The 21,887-nt window shown below is 38.6% G+C and overlaps 2 protein-coding genes across 2 annotated transcripts in view; one reads left to right on the forward strand and one right to left on the reverse strand.

Moving 5' to 3' along the window:
* The window catches only part of LOC139772938 (L-lactate dehydrogenase), a 135,013-nt gene extending 122,601 nt beyond the window's left edge, over positions 1-12,412 (reverse strand). The window contains exon 1 of the mRNA XM_071707053.1: positions 11,552-12,412. The gene's annotated coding sequence lies outside the window, so the exon portion shown is untranslated. The remainder of the gene's footprint in view (positions 1-11,551) is intronic.
* LOC139772879 (uncharacterized) overlaps positions 1-21,887 on the forward strand; it is a 79,136-nt gene that overhangs the window by 46,325 nt on the left and 10,924 nt on the right. The window contains exons 3-4 of the mRNA XM_071706925.1: positions 13,195-13,297; positions 14,132-14,154. Coding sequence (XP_071563026.1) covers positions 13,195-13,297; positions 14,132-14,154 — 126 coding nt within the window. The remainder of the gene's footprint in view (positions 1-13,194; positions 13,298-14,131; positions 14,155-21,887) is intronic.

The raw sequence follows: 21,887 nt of genomic DNA on the forward strand, positions 1-21,887 counted from the left end.
TCACGAACAGCCACTGGGAATAGCCGACTGGTTCTTCAAAGGAAAATTTCTTGCTTATTAATGCATGCGGATGCCATTAATATGCCAAAAGTTCCGTTCACAAAATTAGACATTACATGACACGTTATGAAAGGCTATCAGTTGCATAATTTATACATTTACATATTAATATATTGTATATCAATATTGAATAAATATTTAATTAATCTGATGCATCTCCAACATTAGCGTCTTCGAATTTTTACAATATGTACTTTTCTTATAATAATTATACTTTATTAATTATATTTCTCTCTACCCCACATGATTTTTAAATAATAGAAGATTCTCATCACAATATGAAATAATGCATCTTATACTGTTATTTCTAGAAAAACCATGGCAGATACTTGACATTTCCAAAATTAATAGGATTAGTTGTGATATTTCTGGTATAAAATTTTAGCAAAACAGTCTAAACTAGGAATTTACATACGTTTGCACACACTATGCTTCGAATATAATATAACACGAAACGTATTTGGTATTTGCAAAAGTAACAAAGATACCTATCTCGATTTTATTGAGATATCTTATATAATCATGTAATCACCGGTGGTACTTCTGCTATTGCGATTACTATCATTGTTTTTGATATTATATAATCATCGTGACTATTGTTGATGTACGGATTGCATCGTGCGGCGTATTGATACCGTTTTACGCCTCCGGGGAAGCGCTCGGCTCTTCCACTGCGGCGGCACCGACGTCTTCGGAAAGCTGCCAATCAAGACGCGATCGCACTGCTCTTCTCGAAGGGTAGATTTCAGATCTGAGATCAACCGACGCAATCTGAATGCGGCGTTCAATAACCCCGCGGCTAAATGCGACGTTCACTAAGTATGAAGGACAATGTCCAGCCGGCGAGATTGTTCAGATAAACGCATCATTACTGAGCTTCGCAAAGCCTAGTGCGGTTGAATCTCTTCGGCGTATCTATCCATTTATCTATCTATCTATCTATCTATCTATCTATCTATCTATCTATCTATCTATCTATCTATTTGTATCATTACCTTTTCTCCTCTCAAGCATCGCTATTGCAATTAACGGACTATCTTTTATTTCGACAAAGGCAGATAGTTTTATGAGTGGAACTTAATCTTTTATGAATTAAACATTCAGAGTCTTTTTTCAAACAGATTAAATGAAGTTTATTTTGTTCCTACAGAAATCATTTTTTACTAGAAAAAAATTCTAAGATTAGCGTTTAAAATAAAAATCTATATAAACTTATAGTCAACACTTATTATATTGATGAACTTATATTTTAAAATCCGCGGGAAACTCGTTGCATTGTTGAATATTTTCTTCAAGATTAGATCATTTTAAAATTATTATTTAATATATTAATATTATTTAATATACGCGAATATATGCATTATAAAATTGAAGATGCAGAGCCAATGATTCCAAGATAAGAGGATATTGATGTTCAATCAGCTCGGCGAGTTCAGCCGTTTCGCTTAAATAGGAGCGATTTATTCCGCGCAGAGCGATGACGAGGATGAACTTAAGAACTCTCGCTCCGTAAAGTGTTGATAATTGATATTTGATCGCGTGCCAGCCTGGCAATTAAATGCTTTCAGGAAGCCGCTGCGGCGGCCGCGCGGTCTTTTTATCGTACAAGCGAGAGAGAAAGAGAGGATCCGAAATGAAGCGCGCGCGTATACACGTGGAAAGACAACCGACTGTCTGACTGTCAGTCCGTCTGTCTCGCCGGCCACACCTTCGCGGACAGACGGACGAAGGGTGAGACGGACGTGGAGGAGTATCGCGGCTGGTGAACCTAGAGATGGGATGACGGATAACTCCGTTCGGTCGATCGTTCACCTGGTGATGGATCTGTTCTCGACTATTCTTTATTCCCGACATTCTCCCCCGTGCCCGTACCCTCCCTCGTCGCCCGAGTGCCAACACTGCCAACTCGGGAACACGCTACGTACACCTTACACGCATTTTCAATCACGATCTACGATTCGAACTTGTACAGCTTTATCTCGATTGTAGGTTGCAAATAATGAGACGCCGAGCGGCGTAAAAAGACTCGGTAATATCGAATTCTATCGAATTCTACCACTCGTCATATTTGGTCAAATATGACGACGTAATAATAGTATCCCCCCCCTCTCTCTCTCTTTCTTCTTTTTTCTTTCGTCACTCGTCGGTAGACATCGATAACGGATTAGAATGACGTAACGCATGCCCGCAAGGACAGCTCATATTTCGCACATTGTCAGACCGCAGTTGGATGAATAATTCAGCAGTCTCTTAATTCGAAATGTCATCACACGACCACGCGCGAATCTTCACGACCACATGGCGCAAATCTGAACAGTATAATTTTTTAGACGTTCGACATGCTTCATTTCATATGCACATCCAGCCGAATGTCGATTAGTTAGCACGACGTAGAACACGAGAATGCGTGATCTTTTCTCGCGGATTCGTTCATCACGGTGTTCTTTTTTTACAATGGATTCGTTATTGCCGTTAACTGAATTAATAAAAATGTCCGAGCAACATACACACGTAAGTCGCACGTTTCGAGAACGCGATCGACAAGATGAAATGATTTACGTGTCATTATCGAGACCCAGTACGCTGCGTATCCTTTATTTATACGTAGAGTTCGAAAGTCGACGGACGATTAGCGGTGAAAGTCTTGCGGCATGAATTACGACGTGTCCGGAAGACGCACGCACCTAGCACGCAGGGCGTTTACTCAAAGCTATAATCGATTTTTCGTCAGCACTACAGGAGGTTACTACACATTGGCCTATGACGATAATAAAGCTACCAAACGGTACAACTTTAAAGAATAGAAAGAAACAGAAGATTTTTGTGTAAGACTGATATAACCCATATAATTATAGAAAAGCTTGTAATGGAAGATTAACATGAAAATAGATTGCTTTGGCAGTTTGAACATTATTTGATTAAAATAAAGAAAATAAAGATCATATCGATGGCTAATTAAAAATGTATATAGATTTCATATGAATATCCAAGTATTTTCAGTTATTAGTTTTATATTTCTTCCATATTTTAATTTTACATAAAAAACGTAAATATATAATTCTTAAGATATATCAAAGATAGCAGTTTCCAGTGGTACAATTTCTTTCGGTTTATTAATAGATTAATAAGCAATTAATAATGTTTGCAGCAATTAAAAATAATTTTTTTATTATAATTGAATGCGAAAAGTGAAAGAAGTTTGGTAATGAGACAGAAAGATAAATATTGACGAAACATTTGTCAGTTTGGAATATGATCTGTTTACAGAAGTGCTTAAGAACTAAGCACTGGGATTAAATATCTCCTGACATTCGAACAGCCGATTAGTCTACGCGGGAAGCGCTCTTAACCCTTCCAACATCTTCGGCTTCTATAAGGAAATCGTAAAGATCAAATAAAAGTGATTTGCGGTTAAGTTCATCGCCTCTGAAACCTTGACCGTTACTAGTTTTTCACTTACTTTTATTATTGTGTTGGATTTCACGGCGCGGTGATGCTTGATGAAACGAAATTGTGAAATTTATTATAACATCTTTATCATTACATAGATTATTTTACTTTGTTTATTATTGTCCGTGTAATGCACACGTCTCACGGATCACGGTGAAGCAGCAATGAAAATAATGACGACTGTTAAATGGTCGATATAATGGCTGAAAGCCCGCTGTATTTACGCGCGTTTATGGAGAGGTATCTTATCAGGCTTGCTTTATATGTCTGTGTTAGCCGGTAGCGGGTGAATGTGGAAAGAGACGTGAATATGTAATGAGTCCTACGAAACCACAGGTATATTGAGCCATCAGGTAGACGAGACAACAAACGATGCTTTTAAAATCTTTAGTCGTCTGGGTTTTATTTACGAGCGTCCGACACACCCCGACTAATTTCTCCAATAACCACGCGAAATTTACTGTTATTGTGTATGGTGAGTTTCCTCGCGCGCATCCGAATGCTTTAATAATGATTAAATGTTCACACTAATGCGCAATAGAAGATCGCGACAGATATTATTTGTTGGTGAGATATTATTATTGCATTCTATCTATCCAAGCATCTTCCATCATTTCAAATTTATTAAAATTTTTTGAACAATTAATAATGTCCAGCGTCATTAATTTTTGACCATGTATCGATACTAATATGCAACTAATATACAGATTTTAAATTAATGTCAAAATTCGAGCAATATTGGAAATAATTATAAATTAATTCAATTAACTTGTTATAATGTAATTGCGTCAAAAGTCCTGCTGAAAGTTCGGCATTGTTATTTCTGCTTGTTAACTTTGAAAAATTTTTGTGCTTATTCTTTTTCAGTCATGAAAAGAGTAAAATTTCGAAAATTATTTTCAATGACTTCGTTCTTATCTTATTATTATATCTTATATCTTTAATTTATCAGTGCTATACGGAGACATGTGCGACAATTTATTTTGCACGAATCTTAGTTTTGCCAAATTTGGGATAAATCCTCTCCAGAAAAACTACTTACTATTATTTTCTCCCTAACATAAATTTCATGAATTTTCGTACACATTTTTCTTACAGCCGTTTTGTGGCGACTATTCCTTTACGCCAGAGATATACGAAGAGCGATTAAGAGCAAAAACGCGAGCATAGTTCGATAAAGAACGAGCGAATAACAAATAATGTGCGTAAGGAACTGCAGAAGCAAAAATCGGCAGAATAATCGCAAAGTCGGCAGATAAGGCCCGTATACCTACATGAAATCAGACCAGGACCCGCCAAGCCTTTCGCCCACGGAGTTCAAAGCGTGAACGATTAAAATTGCGGTGGCGACAACGGCGGAGGACGACAGCTCAATTATCATGGCTATACGGTCTCTCAAATTTTAAGCAATTCTTTCTGTCTGCGAATTCAACGATTAATTTGGGAAGTCGTTCTTTGTCAGAAATATTAAGACATAAATTTTTAAGTTTTATATAATAAAAAAAAACATTCAAGATAATTTGCATGATTATGCTTGGAATGCACACTGTGCCCGGTTTCTTGTCTCTATTTAAATAAAATCGCAATTTAGGCATTAATATAAAAATATTATCTCGAAACTAGATGTCAAAGTGTTACAGAAAAAATGACATTTGATTGAATGCTCACTAATCGAATCGATCAAGGAACTCGACATATGTATACGTAAAGCATGGAGATTGTGAACCACCCTGTATATGCAAGCACGATGCCATTCTGGCAAGGAAGAAGCAGCTGAAAGACCCCTGGTGCGCCCGCCGGTCCTCGGCGCGGCGGATAAATTATTGTTGTTAATGACATATTTATCGGTGGTACCGGGCCGTGGGTACCGGGAAGCGAGACATCGAGCCGCTTCGTCCGTTTCGTGGTAAACCACCGACTCGCTAATGTCTTATTCAACCCATTCAGACCATTTCGGTTTCCGTTTTCGCTTCTACGAAAGATAATAAACACGTGATAGCTATATTACTAACTAGAATTATTTCATTCACATCGTGTCTTCGACAAACAATGTTGCAGCTATTATGAATTTCTTTCTCATAAATCACGCGCGTAATTAAGGAGAAGAAAAGGGAATTATTAAATCAAGTGTCAAATTCAATTATCAAATTGAATAGCAGAAAAGTCCTATCACTAATAATGATAAAATTATATCTGCTGTATATAGCAAATATAATAAATATTATAATGCATTCAACAACAAATTCTGAAAAATTAATTTAAATATTATTTGGCATTATTATTTAAATAGATTTTTCAATCTGTCCATTAAAGATCTTATAAAATCCTAAACAGAGAAATCGCAATTTTGCAATTAAAATATATCTTTCTAAATCAAAATATGTGATTCACCTAAGAATCTTTTTTACCCTAATATAAACACACATAAATAAGACTGGTATCGCTTGTTCGATGTCAACAAATAGATTAGCGATTACATCTCATCATCTATGGTAATTTTTACACGATAGGAAGAGCTGTTCAAAACAATCTTATTGAATACATTAATGAAGTGAAAAATGTTATCGAAATTCGTCGAAGACGTCTTTATCTATTTGCACACCGTTTCTCATACAACGAGAAAAATTGATTCAAATTTTCAATGATGGCTATTAACAGCTTATCGTTCGATGCACTCTCGGATTAGTGATGGTTAGTGGAGATTAAGGTGCCGTAATGAATGGCGACTGTTTTCAAAACCTGAGGGGAAGTTCAATGAATTGCGGGTATGAGATCGTAGGCAGCTTTTGGCAAACTTCTACTGTGCGTGTAAAAAAGATAAAAGAGGAAGCATACACAAGTCATCTCAACATTCTCAACGTCGCTTTCGCACGTGTGTCCATCTTTCGAGTCGAGAAATCTCGCGCGAGCCTTTTTGCAGCGCCGAATCATTCTTTAATGATGATTAATGAACGACCCGTATTTCTTTCGTTTACATTACATAAAGTCCGCCTTCGATAATTAGCTAAACCGGCCGAAATCCGACGAATCGTCGGCACGGAACGTTTGTCGCAATGTCCAACGTCATGCAGTCGTATTAAGCAAGCGCTTAATTATTTTGCCAATTCCGCAATGACAACCGCTGAACCTGTTCTTGTGACACAAAAAACATATGTGACGCGTAACAATGTGTCAGGCGGCATGAATAGTGCATATATATGTCAAAGGATGACAGTAATGAGATTTTTGCGAACGGACGATGACCTCGACCGTGCATATCAGAGAAGTTATTTAATGAATCAGTAATTTTCTCTCAGAAAAACGATAAGTCCAAAAAAGTAATATATATCTCATATTTCGATTAACTGGAACTAATATCAGAAGAAATTGCATTTTACTTCTGATGATGTAATCTCTCCTTAATTCATTCGGATAATAACATACTATTTGAAAATATTAGCCAAGCAGTCGAATTGTAATTTATCCAGATAATGCTTCCGCTATTACTCCAATAACTGGGTAGCCGATTTCTTAATTATTTCGAGTCCTAATTATTCTCTTTCCATCTAACCGCGTGAATTATCGCGTGTTTGAATATAGATCGTAATTAATTTTTGCTTACGTTCGTGTGTGAGGAACAGTTAGAAAACTATTAGAAAATAAACATCGGAATAAGAAGCTAAAGTGCAACGAAATGGACATGAGTTATCACAATAGATTTTTACGCGAATTTATAGAATAGATCAAAGGATAGCTGGATAAATCAAATTCGACTGTTTGGCTAATATTTTCAAATAGTATGTTATCTAAATGAATTATGGAGAGATTATATCATTAGAAATAAAATGCAATCCCTTGTGATAGCATCTGATGCAGTAATTTACAAAAATAACGGAATATCGCCGGAAGACGATAACAGCGTTTGAAACAAATATTGGCGCATTACACGCCGCCGGCGCAATTTTTCAGGACGGCCGAAAAGCGCGCATCTATTGCGGAAAGAAGGTAATTAAGGTAAATCTCTAATTACCTTGACGCGGTCGAAGGGCGTTAGAGCCGCAAGGCGCACAAGGGGAGAGGAAGTCCTGGGGCAAAGATAATGACAACTCGCTGTAATTACGCATATTGAGCCGCGGCATAATTTCACAACGGAGGGAGAGCGAAAGGGCACTCTCGCTTAGCATTCAAATTGGCCGTGTCAAATATTCGTTGTCTGTCCACGCGGCTTTTATTCCGAGTTCGCACGCCTGTAGGCCGTAAATAATGCAGATTGCGGCGGTGCCGTTTCAAAGACAAAATTCGTGACAGAAACCGTCGACAGAAACCATCACTTATCTTCCGAATAAGAATGATAATCAAAATGAATTACATCTTCAATTATCCATACATTCGATAAGTAAGAACCTTGAATCTTATTCCCGTCGCGCATTTAACACTAAACGTATCGATCAATGGCAATCTAATGGCACTCGAACTTCATATAAATATTATACTTTCTATACTTTCGTATTTGACAAATAGCAACACTTTATCTATGTCAATAGTAAACGACCGTTTATGCAAATGATATTTATGCTGAATAATCAAGAAACAAAGTACGATTTTAGTAAAACAAAGTTTTATGATACTAATGTTTCAAAAACAGTTAATTAATATACACTGATTTTGCAAATATTCTAAATATGTAATCAGTATATCATTCTCTTGATAAATTGTACACAAACGTCACATTTATGTGTTTATCAATTGCAACTTTTATGAAGTAAAACAACTCGGAAACATCAAACGTAATTAAAGTAAAACGTCTCCTATTCGTGCGTGTCATTGAATACGCCCGGTTCGTCGATCGGGAGCATCTTAAACGAGCCACACCGCCGGTAATTTTCATGCATACATCTATGAGCAAGTAATTGCTAATTTACATAATGACCACATAAAGTGCCATCTTACTTGATGGAACACGCAAACTCCTTTACCACGAAGTCCAAACTGGAAATCGTTCTGGGTTATATACTCTAAGTTATCCGCAAATGTCCTCTCGATAAACGGTAACTCCAAAAATCGCGCGGAATGCCGTAACGACGGACGCTGAATAAACCAACATACGAACCAGAATATCCACGGGATAATCAGAATAAATCACGCTTAATAAGCGGCGATAGTCGAATGAACACAAATATCCACATAACTGCGCGAGATCTGCTTTTAATAAGTATGATACGACTTATTTTAATTTCGAACCGATATATCCCGTGTAAAACAAAATTGCGCTACTGCAATTACGTTAAGCAGACGCGGCCAACGGCTGTAGCGTGATCGCTACCGATGGTAGCGAACGTGTAAAAACGGTGTACACGGGGGACACATGCTTATACGTGCTGCGATTCGGATATCGACCCCCCACGAATCCGTACAAATCGGAAATTAGATCCCAGACTGGGTCGCGAGAGCTTCCCGGGAGAGAAAAAGAGAGAAAGAGGGAGAGAGGGTGCTCGGTTATTCGCGGAGACTGTAATTGGAGTCCGGAATCCTGAAATACGAGGCGGACTCTGGGCCACCTGTCGAAATGGATCGCGGAACGATCTCGACGGTACGAGGCGGCTGCGAAGCCAATAAAAAGAGAACTCACGCGAGACATATACGATATATATATATGCGACGTAAACACACCGGGATCAATAAAGAATGTAGGCGTACAACTATCGACGAAATCTAGAGTGCGCCACGAGGAGGCGGCTATCGACGAAATCTCGATGAGAAGCTTTAACGGTATGCGGGGACCGGTTGAGGGACCCATAATGGCAGAACAGCGTTGAATTTACTGATCGACAAAGTTTGTCGATTCCGTGTGTAAGCCGTTGGCGTACATTGTTGTCCAAAAAGTATTGTGACACGAATCCATTTGGTTATTTTTATTATTAACCCGTTTAAATAAATATTCGCGGTTTCACAGCGAGCAAAACACGATTTCACGCTCACATTGTTATCAATATTGTGTTATTTTTATGCAAAGATAACCGAACTACATATATACAGCAAAGTTCTCGAAAATGCAGCTTGATACGAAGCTTTGGCGTAAAGTTATGAGTCTATTTGCATCACTAGTGATGACATAAACTTAACTTTATTAACGTTTAGGTTTTTCTTAATGACGTTCCTTTTTGTCCAAAAACGCTCTAAGTAATTATTATTTGTCAGCGAAACAGCGAATAAGAGTAAGATCGATGCATATGTTTTCATTTCGGTCCCACTATCCACTACGCAATGCGAAATTTTCAAAGTTAGTCAACAGTAAAAAAAATGTATGTTTCAAGTTTCAACAATTATATTATCACTTAACAAAATTGCAATCTTTAATGAAAAAGAGGAGAACAAATTTTTTGAGTACCCAATACATTGATTTCTCATTATGATCAAATTATATTCGCATAGCGTAAATTAATAAAAATTTTCCCGAGTATTATTCTAATAATAAATATGTATTTAATAATCCTAATCTTATTATTAATATGTTTGTTGCATCTACTATTTTGCCTCCTAAATTTCACGCACGTGATTTAAATTGCACAAGGCATACGAGCATCCTTTAATCGTCCGTTCGCAACGGGTCACAAGAGTGCATAAAATCTAACGAGATTATATGATCGCCTAGCATTGTCTATACGAGAAGTTACGACTCCAAGCGAGGAGTCTGTCGTTTCATTCTTATTTTCATTTATGTCTAACAGCCGATCACCTTTGAAACGGTAAAACGATGGAGTGACCGTACACTAAACCGCCGTTGTACATTAAACCGCGATCGTGGACAGCGGCGAAAGATGAAGTCGATGTTGCGGTCAAACTAAAACGATTGGCCCGATCGCGAAAACAGTGGCGGTTGATCGCGCTTTCTTCAAAGGAGAGGAAATAAATTTTTTTTATATAATTATAATACGGGAAAAAATGTGGTTACATACACCAATATATAGGCATTTGATCAGGCAAAATCGTGTCTAAAGAGCAAATCTTAATAAAATAATAATGTAACCATTTGTACAAATTTATTATTTGAATAAGAGCGTAATTGATTTAAATAAAATTGTTACATCGATATAAAATATCGATTTCGATATTCCAGGTTCGAATAATCATCAGCGTTCCTTAGTGATATCTAAAGGCAGCCGTTTCTAAGATAAGTTCTAAGTGCATTGCAGAAGATATCTTGCTAAACGAATACGTTCAGCCTAAATCAACAGCGAAAAATGCATATAGCGTATAGTTAAACATCGTTTCTACGTCATTAAAATTTTAGTTGCTAATGAGAGAAGGTTCGCAACAGGTTACTAACTCCGACATACAGGTTGAAGAGACTACCTAACTAGCTTGGTCTGTTCATAGATCAAAACAATTTACCGAGATAACTGTAACAGGGAACTCGCGTATGCTGGCCGACATTAACACGCATTGGTCTAGGTGGTCAATCTCGGTGCGAGATGATTGATAACTCTCTTGTAAGCGTTATCAGCCGCAGCGTGCACGCTGTTATGTTCACGTCAGGGACGTGACACTGATAGACGAGTTTTACCTTTTCTCCTCTCTTTCCCTTCGGCTTTCCGGCTGTAACTTGTTGCCTTTAATTCAAAAATACATGTCGACGTGTTAAACGCGCTCTCTTTATGATTCCAGCCCTACCGATTTTCGATTCCCCTTCGTCTATTACACACAAGGACAGAATAGTTTTATTCAGAAATATCTGTTAGTTTTATGAATTATAAAAAACCCTATTATAGATATTAACTAAATTAAAATAATTTAGTCGAGAATATTTGTCCATATTTGTCCAAAATTATGCGTAGAATGATAACTTAATCTTTTAAACTCATTCATAGCTCGATAAGATCATTTTTCATTTTCACAGAAATGTTTATTCCTTTTTCTGAATTATAAGTTGCGCACAGCAAAAAACTCTCTTCCCTAAAAATACTTTCTTAATCATGCTTAATTACGGAGTTACCCAGAAATTATTAGCTTCAAAAAGTTGGCCGGCCAGTCCTATATCCCTCTATATCGCTACCTGAGCTACCTTACAATCGTGAAGAAGCAGCATTAACGGCGCATTCGTATGCAGAGTCGAGTACCAGCTCTCGATCACGGGCGGCTCCTTCTCTCTCGGACGACTTCCTCTCCCTTGGAAGCCCCCTTTTCCAAGCTCGCGCCGGGCCCTGAGCGATTGCAGCGTCGACAACTTGAAGTACATATAAACTCACGTATGCGTAGGCAGACCGACGGCACGGAAAGCCGCGTGACAAGAGCGTAATGAATCTACCTCTCCGAATAAGCATACTTAGGATGGTCTCAAGATAGAAACGCTGCTCGTGGTGGAATTCGAAAACTGCACGCGATTAATGTCGCTGCAACGAGCGAAAAGATGTGAACAAAGTCGTCGGTCGGAGCGGTCGAAGCGGTCGAAGCGCGCATTACGGCGTCCTCTTTCGCGGATAATCCTGCGATCAGCGGGACCTAATTATCCCGTTCTCTCGTTCGTAATTCCGCGAGCGATCGTCGCTAATCTCCATTTCAATGTTTAAATTCACGTCGGCCGGAGGGAATCGTCGCGATTAAGACCTTGAGTAAGGACTGATCAGAAACATTCTGTACGAGTTTAAGATATTTCACGATAACACGACGAACCATAAGATCCAACTAATGAGCGTGGAGCGAGGGAAGGAAACCGCTCGGTGGCGCGCAGTTATCTCACTCGAAGCTCGCGTTTCAGCGAAGAACGGCTATGCAAACAACCGAGAACTGGTCGGGAATCGTTCGGCAAGTGTGTAAGTACTCTTCAGGCGGAGACTGCGGGAAATCATCGGCGCGGCGCGGCGGCCGACCGCGAATCGCCACGGCCGCCGCCGCCAGTCGCGCCCGAAGAACGATTCTTCGACTAATCGGCCGATCCGCACCGAGAAGAACCTACCTCCATCGTCTCCATCATACGTTCGCTCGCGGCCGCTGTTTCCTCGCAATAAACCCGCGGTGCGATTCTCTTAATTACGTTCGCACGGACGATAATCTCAGGCCTCGTTAAGTGCGGTGCGCGAGATCGCGCTGCCGGTGCGCGTCCGAGATGAAACGATTTCAGCGGGGATAAGTGGGATAGGTAAGGGACGCAGAGTGCTTTCGGTAGGTGTGCGGCAGGAATAATAGCGAAGGACGCCTAATAAACCTGCGGGTGTCCCGCTGCGCGGAAACAGGACGCGCCGGATGAGGCTGTGAGCCAATTACGGGGCCCCCGCGCGAAGATCTCAAGAGTCGATTTATATGATGCTCGTGTTGTCTGTATATATGTCCTTGGCGAAGACCCGGGCTCACCTAAAGAAATTACGATAATGCGGCGGGACGAAAACTGAAAACGACGAAAAGCCGACGCATTCTTTAAATGTCAGATTTTTAGCGACAACATATTTATATACTTATCTTTCACACTTATTATACTGTTGAAATATAGAAGTCCAGAGTCTCTGACTTTCGTTTTTAATATTTTTCTATGATTGCATATTTTTGCCTGATTAATTTGAAAAATCTATGCGTCTTTTTATGATAAATATAAATATAAATTTGTAATACTAACAAGATTAAAAATCAATAATATTTGTTGTACTGTTTCAATACAATTTTTATAAGAAATATTTCGCAATATTAAACCTATAACTTTCAATTTTTTTACAGAAGCTCCTGGAGAACTTGGATGGGTGCTGACTCTTGTGATAGTGTCCTTAGTATCGGCCGGTATCGGAGCGGTAGTGATGATGACTCTTCTCCATTGTCGAAGGTTAGTATTATTACTTTTTAATGAAAAGTGTATATTTTTTTGGTGAATGTAAGTGAGAGAAAAGAAATAATCGAAAATTACCTTCGCGCGACACGGAACCAACTACCTATTTCTCGTTAAATTTACTGGATAAAATCAATCAGAGTTAATGGTCGCTCAAATTGAAATCCTATTGCACGCTAGCCAGTGCAATCTTCACGGAGACGCTTCTCTCGAAGGCTTCGCGGAGAACAGTGAAGCACTACGATACGGATCATCGCCCCGACAGATTCGCGAACCGATCGCGGTTTCATCTTACAGCCGCACGCGGTCGATTCTCTTAAATTACCACCTACCGGCGATACGTAATCGAACGAGTCGATCGACACTAAAGAACGAGGATGAAGCAGTCGCTAACTAGATCGATTCGGTATGAATCCGGCAAGTGACAAACTAACAGGGCGTCGAAAGAGCAGAAAAAGAAGAAGGAAATGGTACACGAGCACCATTACTAGAAAGAATCATGACTGCGGTCAGATCTCGATTAGAATTCCTGAGTAGCCAGGAAACGAGGGTTTTCGTGATCGCAATCTCCTCATCCTCCTCTACGTCCTTCTCATAGAAGATGATTTATTAAACTTGATTGCCAACTTGCATGTTCCTTCACTTATAATTTTCAGGAAAAAAAATAATCATTACTGATTTATGTTCAACAAAATATTCCTATTTGTCGTCACTTTAAAGTAATTAATTTAAAAAACCAATTATATTATTATCACAATTATTATCTTTATAAGGTAACTAATGACAAATATTTCTCAGAATTCATCGATATTTCTATTTGATCTGTTACAGGATAAAAAGTGCCGGTGGCAGAGGTAAGCAAAGTTCTGTCAAAGTATGCATAATCCTCGCCAAAACTTCGCCACGAAATACTATATGGTCGGTTATACTCTTTTCGTTTATACTTTTAATGTAACATAATATATCGTAAGTTTGTACATATACGAGACGAATTTTATTATGCAAACGTGAACCGGTCTACAAAAATCATTCATAAGAAGCAGGGTAGGGTTACGGTACGTAGGGTTACGATTAGGTCGGTCAGAATAAAGGGAGGTCTGGATTTACTGCCGAGACGCGAGCTAGCCCCCCAATTATGTCGAATTAACATACCATATTCGACGCGGCGGGTTCGCGGCGGCGCTGACAGGTCAGATTCAAAATGATTCCCAATTATCCGAGACTCCCCTACTGAGTTACCTGCTCACGGGGCCCTTCTACTCGTTAATATACGACATCCACATTCACAATAATACTATCTCGGATATGCTTTATAAGAGACCCCACAAAAGGTATACCTTAAAGAGAGCGCTCCTCGCTTTGTCATGTCATAAACTTCAAGTTGTAGAAAAATACGGCGAAATATGGATGAGAGAAACGTTCATGAGAAAATGACATCAATATGATACGCTTCAAAGAGATATGTGACAGGAAAATTATATCAACGTTTGAAATCTGCGATATAACGTAATATTTATCATATCGTATTAATTAATTTCATCTTCATTACGTAAACATATGAAAGTATCGTTAATAGTGTTGTAACGTAAAATGTTGCAGAATAAACTGTTTACTCGTATTGATCTCTCATCGCGCGATCTCTAAAATGGGCGTCGAAAATGTACTCGCCTCTATGCTGTACGATCCCCCCCCAAAAAATAAGGTGACAATCAGTCGAATCAATAAACGTGACGGTTCGAAAACATGAGACACGTTCGTAAGGTACCATGTCTCTTATCAGGAGATAAAGGGGATATACCTCTCCACCTCGTGTTCGCGAAGGCAGTCTCACGATGTCGCCGTCGCCATCTCCGTCGTAACCAACGACGACCGTCACGGTTTCAGACGGTGAAAGGACTCGAACGTGAAGAGCGAACCCCATTGCGGAACCCCCATACAGACCTAATACACGAGCGTGCGCGTGCACGGCGGTGGGCTGACGACGCGCGACGACGGGCACGTCGGCGCGAAGAGGAAAGAGAGCAACACCGTCGTAGCATCGAGTGCCAGCATCGATTGGAGTTTAATTAGTTCGCATAATGCAAACCGTTCATGGCGGTATAAACTACGAGACCGTGTTGCTGCACGTTCTCCGTCGTGCTGCTTAAAGGATATAATCGGGCAATGCGATGCGATGCGATGCGATGCGATACGATGCGACGCGATGCGACATGACGCGACGCGACGCGACGGACAGACGGCCGCGGCCGGGCGACATAAAAGACAGTGAAACGCTTCTAATTAACTTTCTGATTTAAAATCAGCCGCAGCGCGATACGATCGACGAGCGAACGACGGCGAACGTAAAAAGACGATGAGCGAGCGGAAAGACAGGAGGGGGAATTGTGCTACTGCCTGGGATGTAGGGGTCACCCGAATTAATTATCCAACACTCGTTTCATTGAACCTTTTGAATCACTATCGGGTCTTCGCAATTTAACTCTAACCTGCTTAAATTCTAAACTAAAGCCTAAATTTGAAGCTAAAAGATATTTACTTGAATGTGAGATGTAAAATATGTGAAACATTCAAAAAATATACTTATCAAACTTTCAAATATCTAAAAAAAGAGATCGAACTGTCTAAAAAATTATTGATATTCTTTATTATCTACTTATAACATTGCATTTTTTTGCAGTATTGTAAATTGTAAGAGCATCTTGAAAAATATAAGCGAAAAGATATTTTAAAATTTTCATTTTTTAATTGATCACAAGTAAACCGAAATAAGATTGTTTGGTAGTGATATTATCAGTTTTCGTTCTTTTCGTATAAAAATAATCGTCGAAGGTGGTCCACGCGGAGGCGAATTTGTATTTGCAACCTGCAAGAACGCATAATTTCGTTGTTTTCGCCCCAGGGGCGAGTCCGGTCTCACTAGTCCGGTTTTAGAACGGATAACCGGCACGAATAACCAAGATACAATTACACGTTAAGACGCGATGATTTATTGCTAAGTACCGCTTGAAACAACGGGTCTGTTAATCGCGTAATAGTATGTAGAAGAGGAAATTTCTCAATGACAAAATGGAATTCTAGCGTTAAAGAGATCTTATCGTAATTTTTTAGGGCCGTGAGAGCTTGTCATAAGAGAGTAAATGGCTTACTCTCTTATGACAAGAGTAATGCCTTGCAAAAATATTAATTTGGATAAAATATATAAGTGTTAATATATACACACATAAATATATCTTATTTATAAAAAAAATTTTTTCAAAAATCAAACGTCAAAATTCTAACGTTATCCTTAAAATAGTTAATTTATGCACAAGATGTCATATGACTAACTTATATACTTTGCGTGTTCTGGAGATAAAATGTAATTAAAAATTCTAATTCTAATATTAACTGATTAATTAGTTTCCGAATTACAAACGATTAAAATTGGCCAAAGTATAATATTTACGCATTTAATTCCGGGTATAAGAGTATAACAAATAAAAGAATAAGTAATAAATTATTTACCCCATGATTGCCTCGTCGACGACCGGCGCCTCCCAAACCTGCTCCTCCTCGCAGGACTCCTTCGTTGCACACATAATACTCGTGAAACATGATTAATTACGCTCGTGTGCACTTTGCATGGCACTCTCGAGTTTAACTGTACGCGACGCGTAATTCGCGAAATATGCGAGAAATTATTAAACGATCAATATATCATGGTTATTGAAATCACTCGAGTTGGCAAGTCATTGCTCCATTCTTTCAAACTGCAAGTAACGACTAAATCATATGTAACTGACAAACATCAATTCTTCCACGTGTCTTCAAAGAAATAACTACCGCTTACACGAATTTGTAATTTTCATCCCTTTTCGCTTTTATTCGAATATAAATAAATAAATCGTGTGAAATAACTGTATCTATAAATAATCGTAAGTCTCAATACGTTTACGAGTTGTTAATTATGAGGGTTAACCAACTGCGTCGTTTGATAAGTAATTATTAGAGTCAATCATAGAAAGTGATCGCGTTTCCCGTCTTCTAGTACCTGTCGCGATCACGTCTCGAGCATGTCTCACTGATCATGAGTGCGCATAATAATGTGTAATAAAAAGTCCGCAGAGAGAAATAAAAAAAAAACTCACCGGCCGAGATGCGCAACAGCGGAGTTGTAATTCTGCGTTGATCTGTAACATAGAAATATTTTTACATTAAAAACAGTGTCCACAAGATAATCAATACTTCAAGTAAATAATTATCGCGCCCGCGTTAAATTTAAAAAAAAAAACGTAATTTTAACAAATATCTCATTTTAAAATGCTAATGCGAGAAACAATCGCGGCCGCCGTAAGCGGCCGCATATTTCCGCATTAACTCATTCACATAACTACATAATTCGCGGAAAATCGTGCAAGCAATATTACCGTGCGAATAAGAGAGAGACGCGACGTTCGCGACGTAAGATCTTTTCTCGCATATGCGGAGTAACGGAGATCGAACTCCGTTACTCCGAAATTGCGCCGGAGTTGAACCTCGAAAGTGACGAAATCCACAGAACACAAAAATAATAAATGAATAATAATTACTCACCTCACGGTCGCTCCGCCGTCGCCCGATGCCTCCCCCCAGGCCTCCTCCTCCTCTCCTCGGTCCTCCGTTGTCGCGTCCCGGCGCACTCACTCACGATATATTCACTCGTTCACGCACGAAAATATCGTCGTTTACGATCGCGCGACACTTTGCACGGCACTCCCGGTATTAATCTCGCGACGCGGCGCGTATACTTAATTACACGGCGACGGAAGAATTACGTCGGCGAAGCTACGAACGAAACTGTACGATCCGCTCGATGCCCGTCGACCCGTGATGCCCCGCAGGTAGACGCGACGAGTGAGTCTAAAGATGGCGGTGAGAATTTCGTAAATCGCGCGGCCAACTTCACTCGCCACCTCGCCAGGAGCAACCGTCGCGAGGGCGCTACACTTGCTGCTCCCACACCTGTACTTTTCGCACCTTGAACAATGAATATAATGTCGTGATTACTTTTACGTATTGCAATATGCGCGACGTAAGAGGAATAAATGTATGAATCAAGGTGAAAGAGAAATATCCGCGGGACATGCCAACCGAAAATAACTGCTTTACTGATTGCGAGGCGATTTTAATTAACTGCTAATTAAATCATCGATTTATAAACATTCACATTCATGTCTATCTTCCACGATTCCCAAATATCAAAACATGATTAAATAGGTACGAGGTTAAACGTACGACGTTAATAAACTTCATTAATTCTAAAGCCGCGCGACACGATACAAGTCAATTTGACGGTTGCGAAAAGCGAGATCGTCCGAAAGAATGTAAAGTCAATATCATCAAATGCGATATACCTCGGTATCCGTATAAATTCCGCGAAGCCATGTATATAAGCATTCGATATATCAGAGTTTTTAATCTGGACCGCCGGATTCGTGTATTGCTCCGTGCTGCGATCCGACGCGAATGACTGTTGTTTAGCGTTTGCGCCGCTAAGTAGTAAGTACCTACCGCCCCGCGCCCGCGCCCCTACCGGCTCAAGTCTCGTCGCGCGAATGTAAACAAGCGCGCTGTAAAAAAAAACGCCAAGGCCGCGTGCCAACCCACTTCTTCTGCCCAAAACGTTATAAAATAGACGTACACGAATATTTTATTTCTCATAATTTCAATTAACCCTTCGCAGAACAAGTGGGGCTTTAAAGACCCGGTCGATATTTCAGTTTTGAATTTTTCGGAGACTTTACGGACTCATAAAAAAAACCAAACAAGAATCAGGCATATATAACGGTATAAATAAATTCTTAAAGCCTTCGAAAGTAGTATACTTGAATTTTTTAAGATTTTTTATGGCACTATTACAGCTTGAAAATCTTAACACGGTCCTAAAAGACCCACATGTGCGACGGAAGCAACAAAATTACACATGTTCTGCGAAGGGTTAAGTATTAATAAACGATAATTAATCACACTACGCTTTTATAAGTATTGTACACTAAATAGGGTACTTCATATCTGCACATATTTTATAATGTGTTTTACAATGAGAATCGATTAATATTTGATTTATCGAAAAAATTGTGTGCTTTTTAAATTAAAATCTGTTAACATATAAAGCATCGAAACGCAGTCTCTTATATCTTTATAAGATTTTTTATTAGAAATATTTCAATATTGCCAGTATCTCTTTCAGATGTATAACTTTAGCATTATAAAAATTAATCCGCAATTTAAATCAATAATGGGCCTGACTGAACGTTCAACCGGAGCTTGCGAAACCTAACTTGATGCCGACATTTTATATAAGATTACAGATAATTGAATATCCTGCCGGGCAAAAAATAAATTAGCAAAAGTTCGTTAATAGTACATTCTTCCATGCATAAGGATTGCTTTAAGTGCCACTGGGCGAGCAGCGCGTTAATGGACGGCTGAAAGAGGTTGCTCTCGCGCAAAAAAGAACGGGAGGGTCCATACCATACACGTTAGATTGCCGTGCGATCCTCCGTATACAATGACGATCGAGGAGTCGAGTAGAAAAGGTGAATCGAATCCGTTAATCGGCTTATCGCGCCGACTGGAACGATATTTTGGATCAGTCGAAGTATAATACGTCAAGAAATCGAGATGCTCGCTACATGCGTTCAATAACCTTTTATATACATATATTGACGCGATCAGCTCTGCAAAACCTTTTGTCGTATAAATTGAAATTTTATATCAAGTTGATTACAACAAATTCATTGAATTATACAATTACGTTAATAACACATGAGTTACGTACAGTTAATTGAACAAAGAATAATTTGAATATAAATAGTTTTACTCTATAAAATAATACTTCTATAACCTATTACTTCTAATTATCACAATTTCTAACAGACTTTATTTCATCAGAATTTTAATTTTAGTATCTTAATTTTATTATCAAGAGATTCTTAATATCAAATGATAAAAACGTAACGAGAAACAGAAACAATAACACATTAAAACTTATTCGAAAACTGATTTAAAGAATTATTTAAATTTTTCAAATTCTGCGGGACATTGCATCATTTATTAAGAAGTAATAAATAAAACATTAATTTAATACAATGTCTCTGACATATTTAATCTGTAACGTTCATTGTATTTAAACAACAAGAAAACTGTAAGAACATGTATATAACTGTAAGTAATCTAACTTATGCTCCGAACGGATTTTATCATAATAAATTGTATTAAATTCTTGTCGTACGATATCTCACACGTGACACAACAGTATAGTGGAAGGCAGGAAATGAGTTCTACGTACGCCTTTAGCTATCTGATCGTGACGAAAGAGCGTAACACTTGCCCTTCTCTTCCCTCTCCCCCGTCGTGACGACATATTCTTCAACGTCACACCTTTCACGAATCGCCCAATTAATATTCTACCTATCTATCCTAATAATTGATATGCCACAGGTGATACGGCGCGACGATCTGGAAGAACGAACGAATTAGATTATCTGAACTCATTCCGGAAGATTGAATTAAACTATGTCATAATCGCACGGAAACGTCGTTTTCTAGCTCCTTTATGCACGGATATATACATTTTCGCAGATTGAGCAAGATTATATATCCTATAACTTTTACGTTACATCGCCGCTAATAAAATTTATATTGTGACTTATTAGAAATTTTGGATGAGAAACGAAACATTATTTTATATTATGTAGAGATATTCTTACTTCAGAAAAGCGAGGTATCTATCGGAATTTCGAGCATTTAGAAAAATAGGATGAAACACATCGTAAGTAGTGTATGTAAGAGTCGAGTAAAATTAATAGGGAACGGAAGAGAGAAAATGATCAGAAACTTGGAGGGATAAATAATGTGTTATACGGTACAATCACGCTGGAATTTTGTCACACTGGTTGAATCGTAACGAGAACTGGTTCAATACCGTTGCGAAATGACCTGAGGATAAATCGTCGTGTTCCTGATCCGCTCTCGCAATAAGCAGATTAGCAGCGGAATGTTAAGTCGCAAGTCGTAATCGTGCTCGATATCAGCGTACTGTTAATAAATAAATGCGATTTACACTTTTCATTTCGGCGTTAATCGACGACATCGAGCAATCTGGTAGCATTAAGCAGCGTAGTCACGCGTAATTGTAGAGATATAACGGATTCTCCCCCTTTATTATTACGACTTAAATCGCGTCAGATCGAGGCAGTAATAGAAGGATACAAAATATATATGCTTAGTTCAAACTAATGACTTTTTAACGAAGCTAGGAAATAAGGAAATAGAATATCTAGGACTATGATCATTTTACAGTTAACTGAACATTTCGTTAATCCATTATTTAGCAACAAAATCGCAGGTTAATTGTACGTTAAGCAGTAAAATTAAAATTTTTCATTTTTTACACATAAAAAACTAAATTTGATATTTTTGTTTCTCGTAGATCAATCGAAAATCTTTAGACAGTTAATGAATAGGGAGAAAATTAGAGATTTGATTGATCGGTGAAACCAGGTTTAAAAACACCTAATGCCTAAAAATGCTATAAGCGAAAGTAATCATCTATATAGAATAATAT

The sequence above is a fragment of the Temnothorax nylanderi genome, unplaced genomic scaffold (genome assembly GCF_030848795.1).
Source record: "Temnothorax nylanderi isolate EJ_2023f unplaced genomic scaffold, tnyl_v1.0 TNYL_tig0001_pilon, whole genome shotgun sequence".
Classification (NCBI taxonomy): Eukaryota; Metazoa; Arthropoda; class Insecta; order Hymenoptera; family Formicidae; genus Temnothorax; species Temnothorax nylanderi.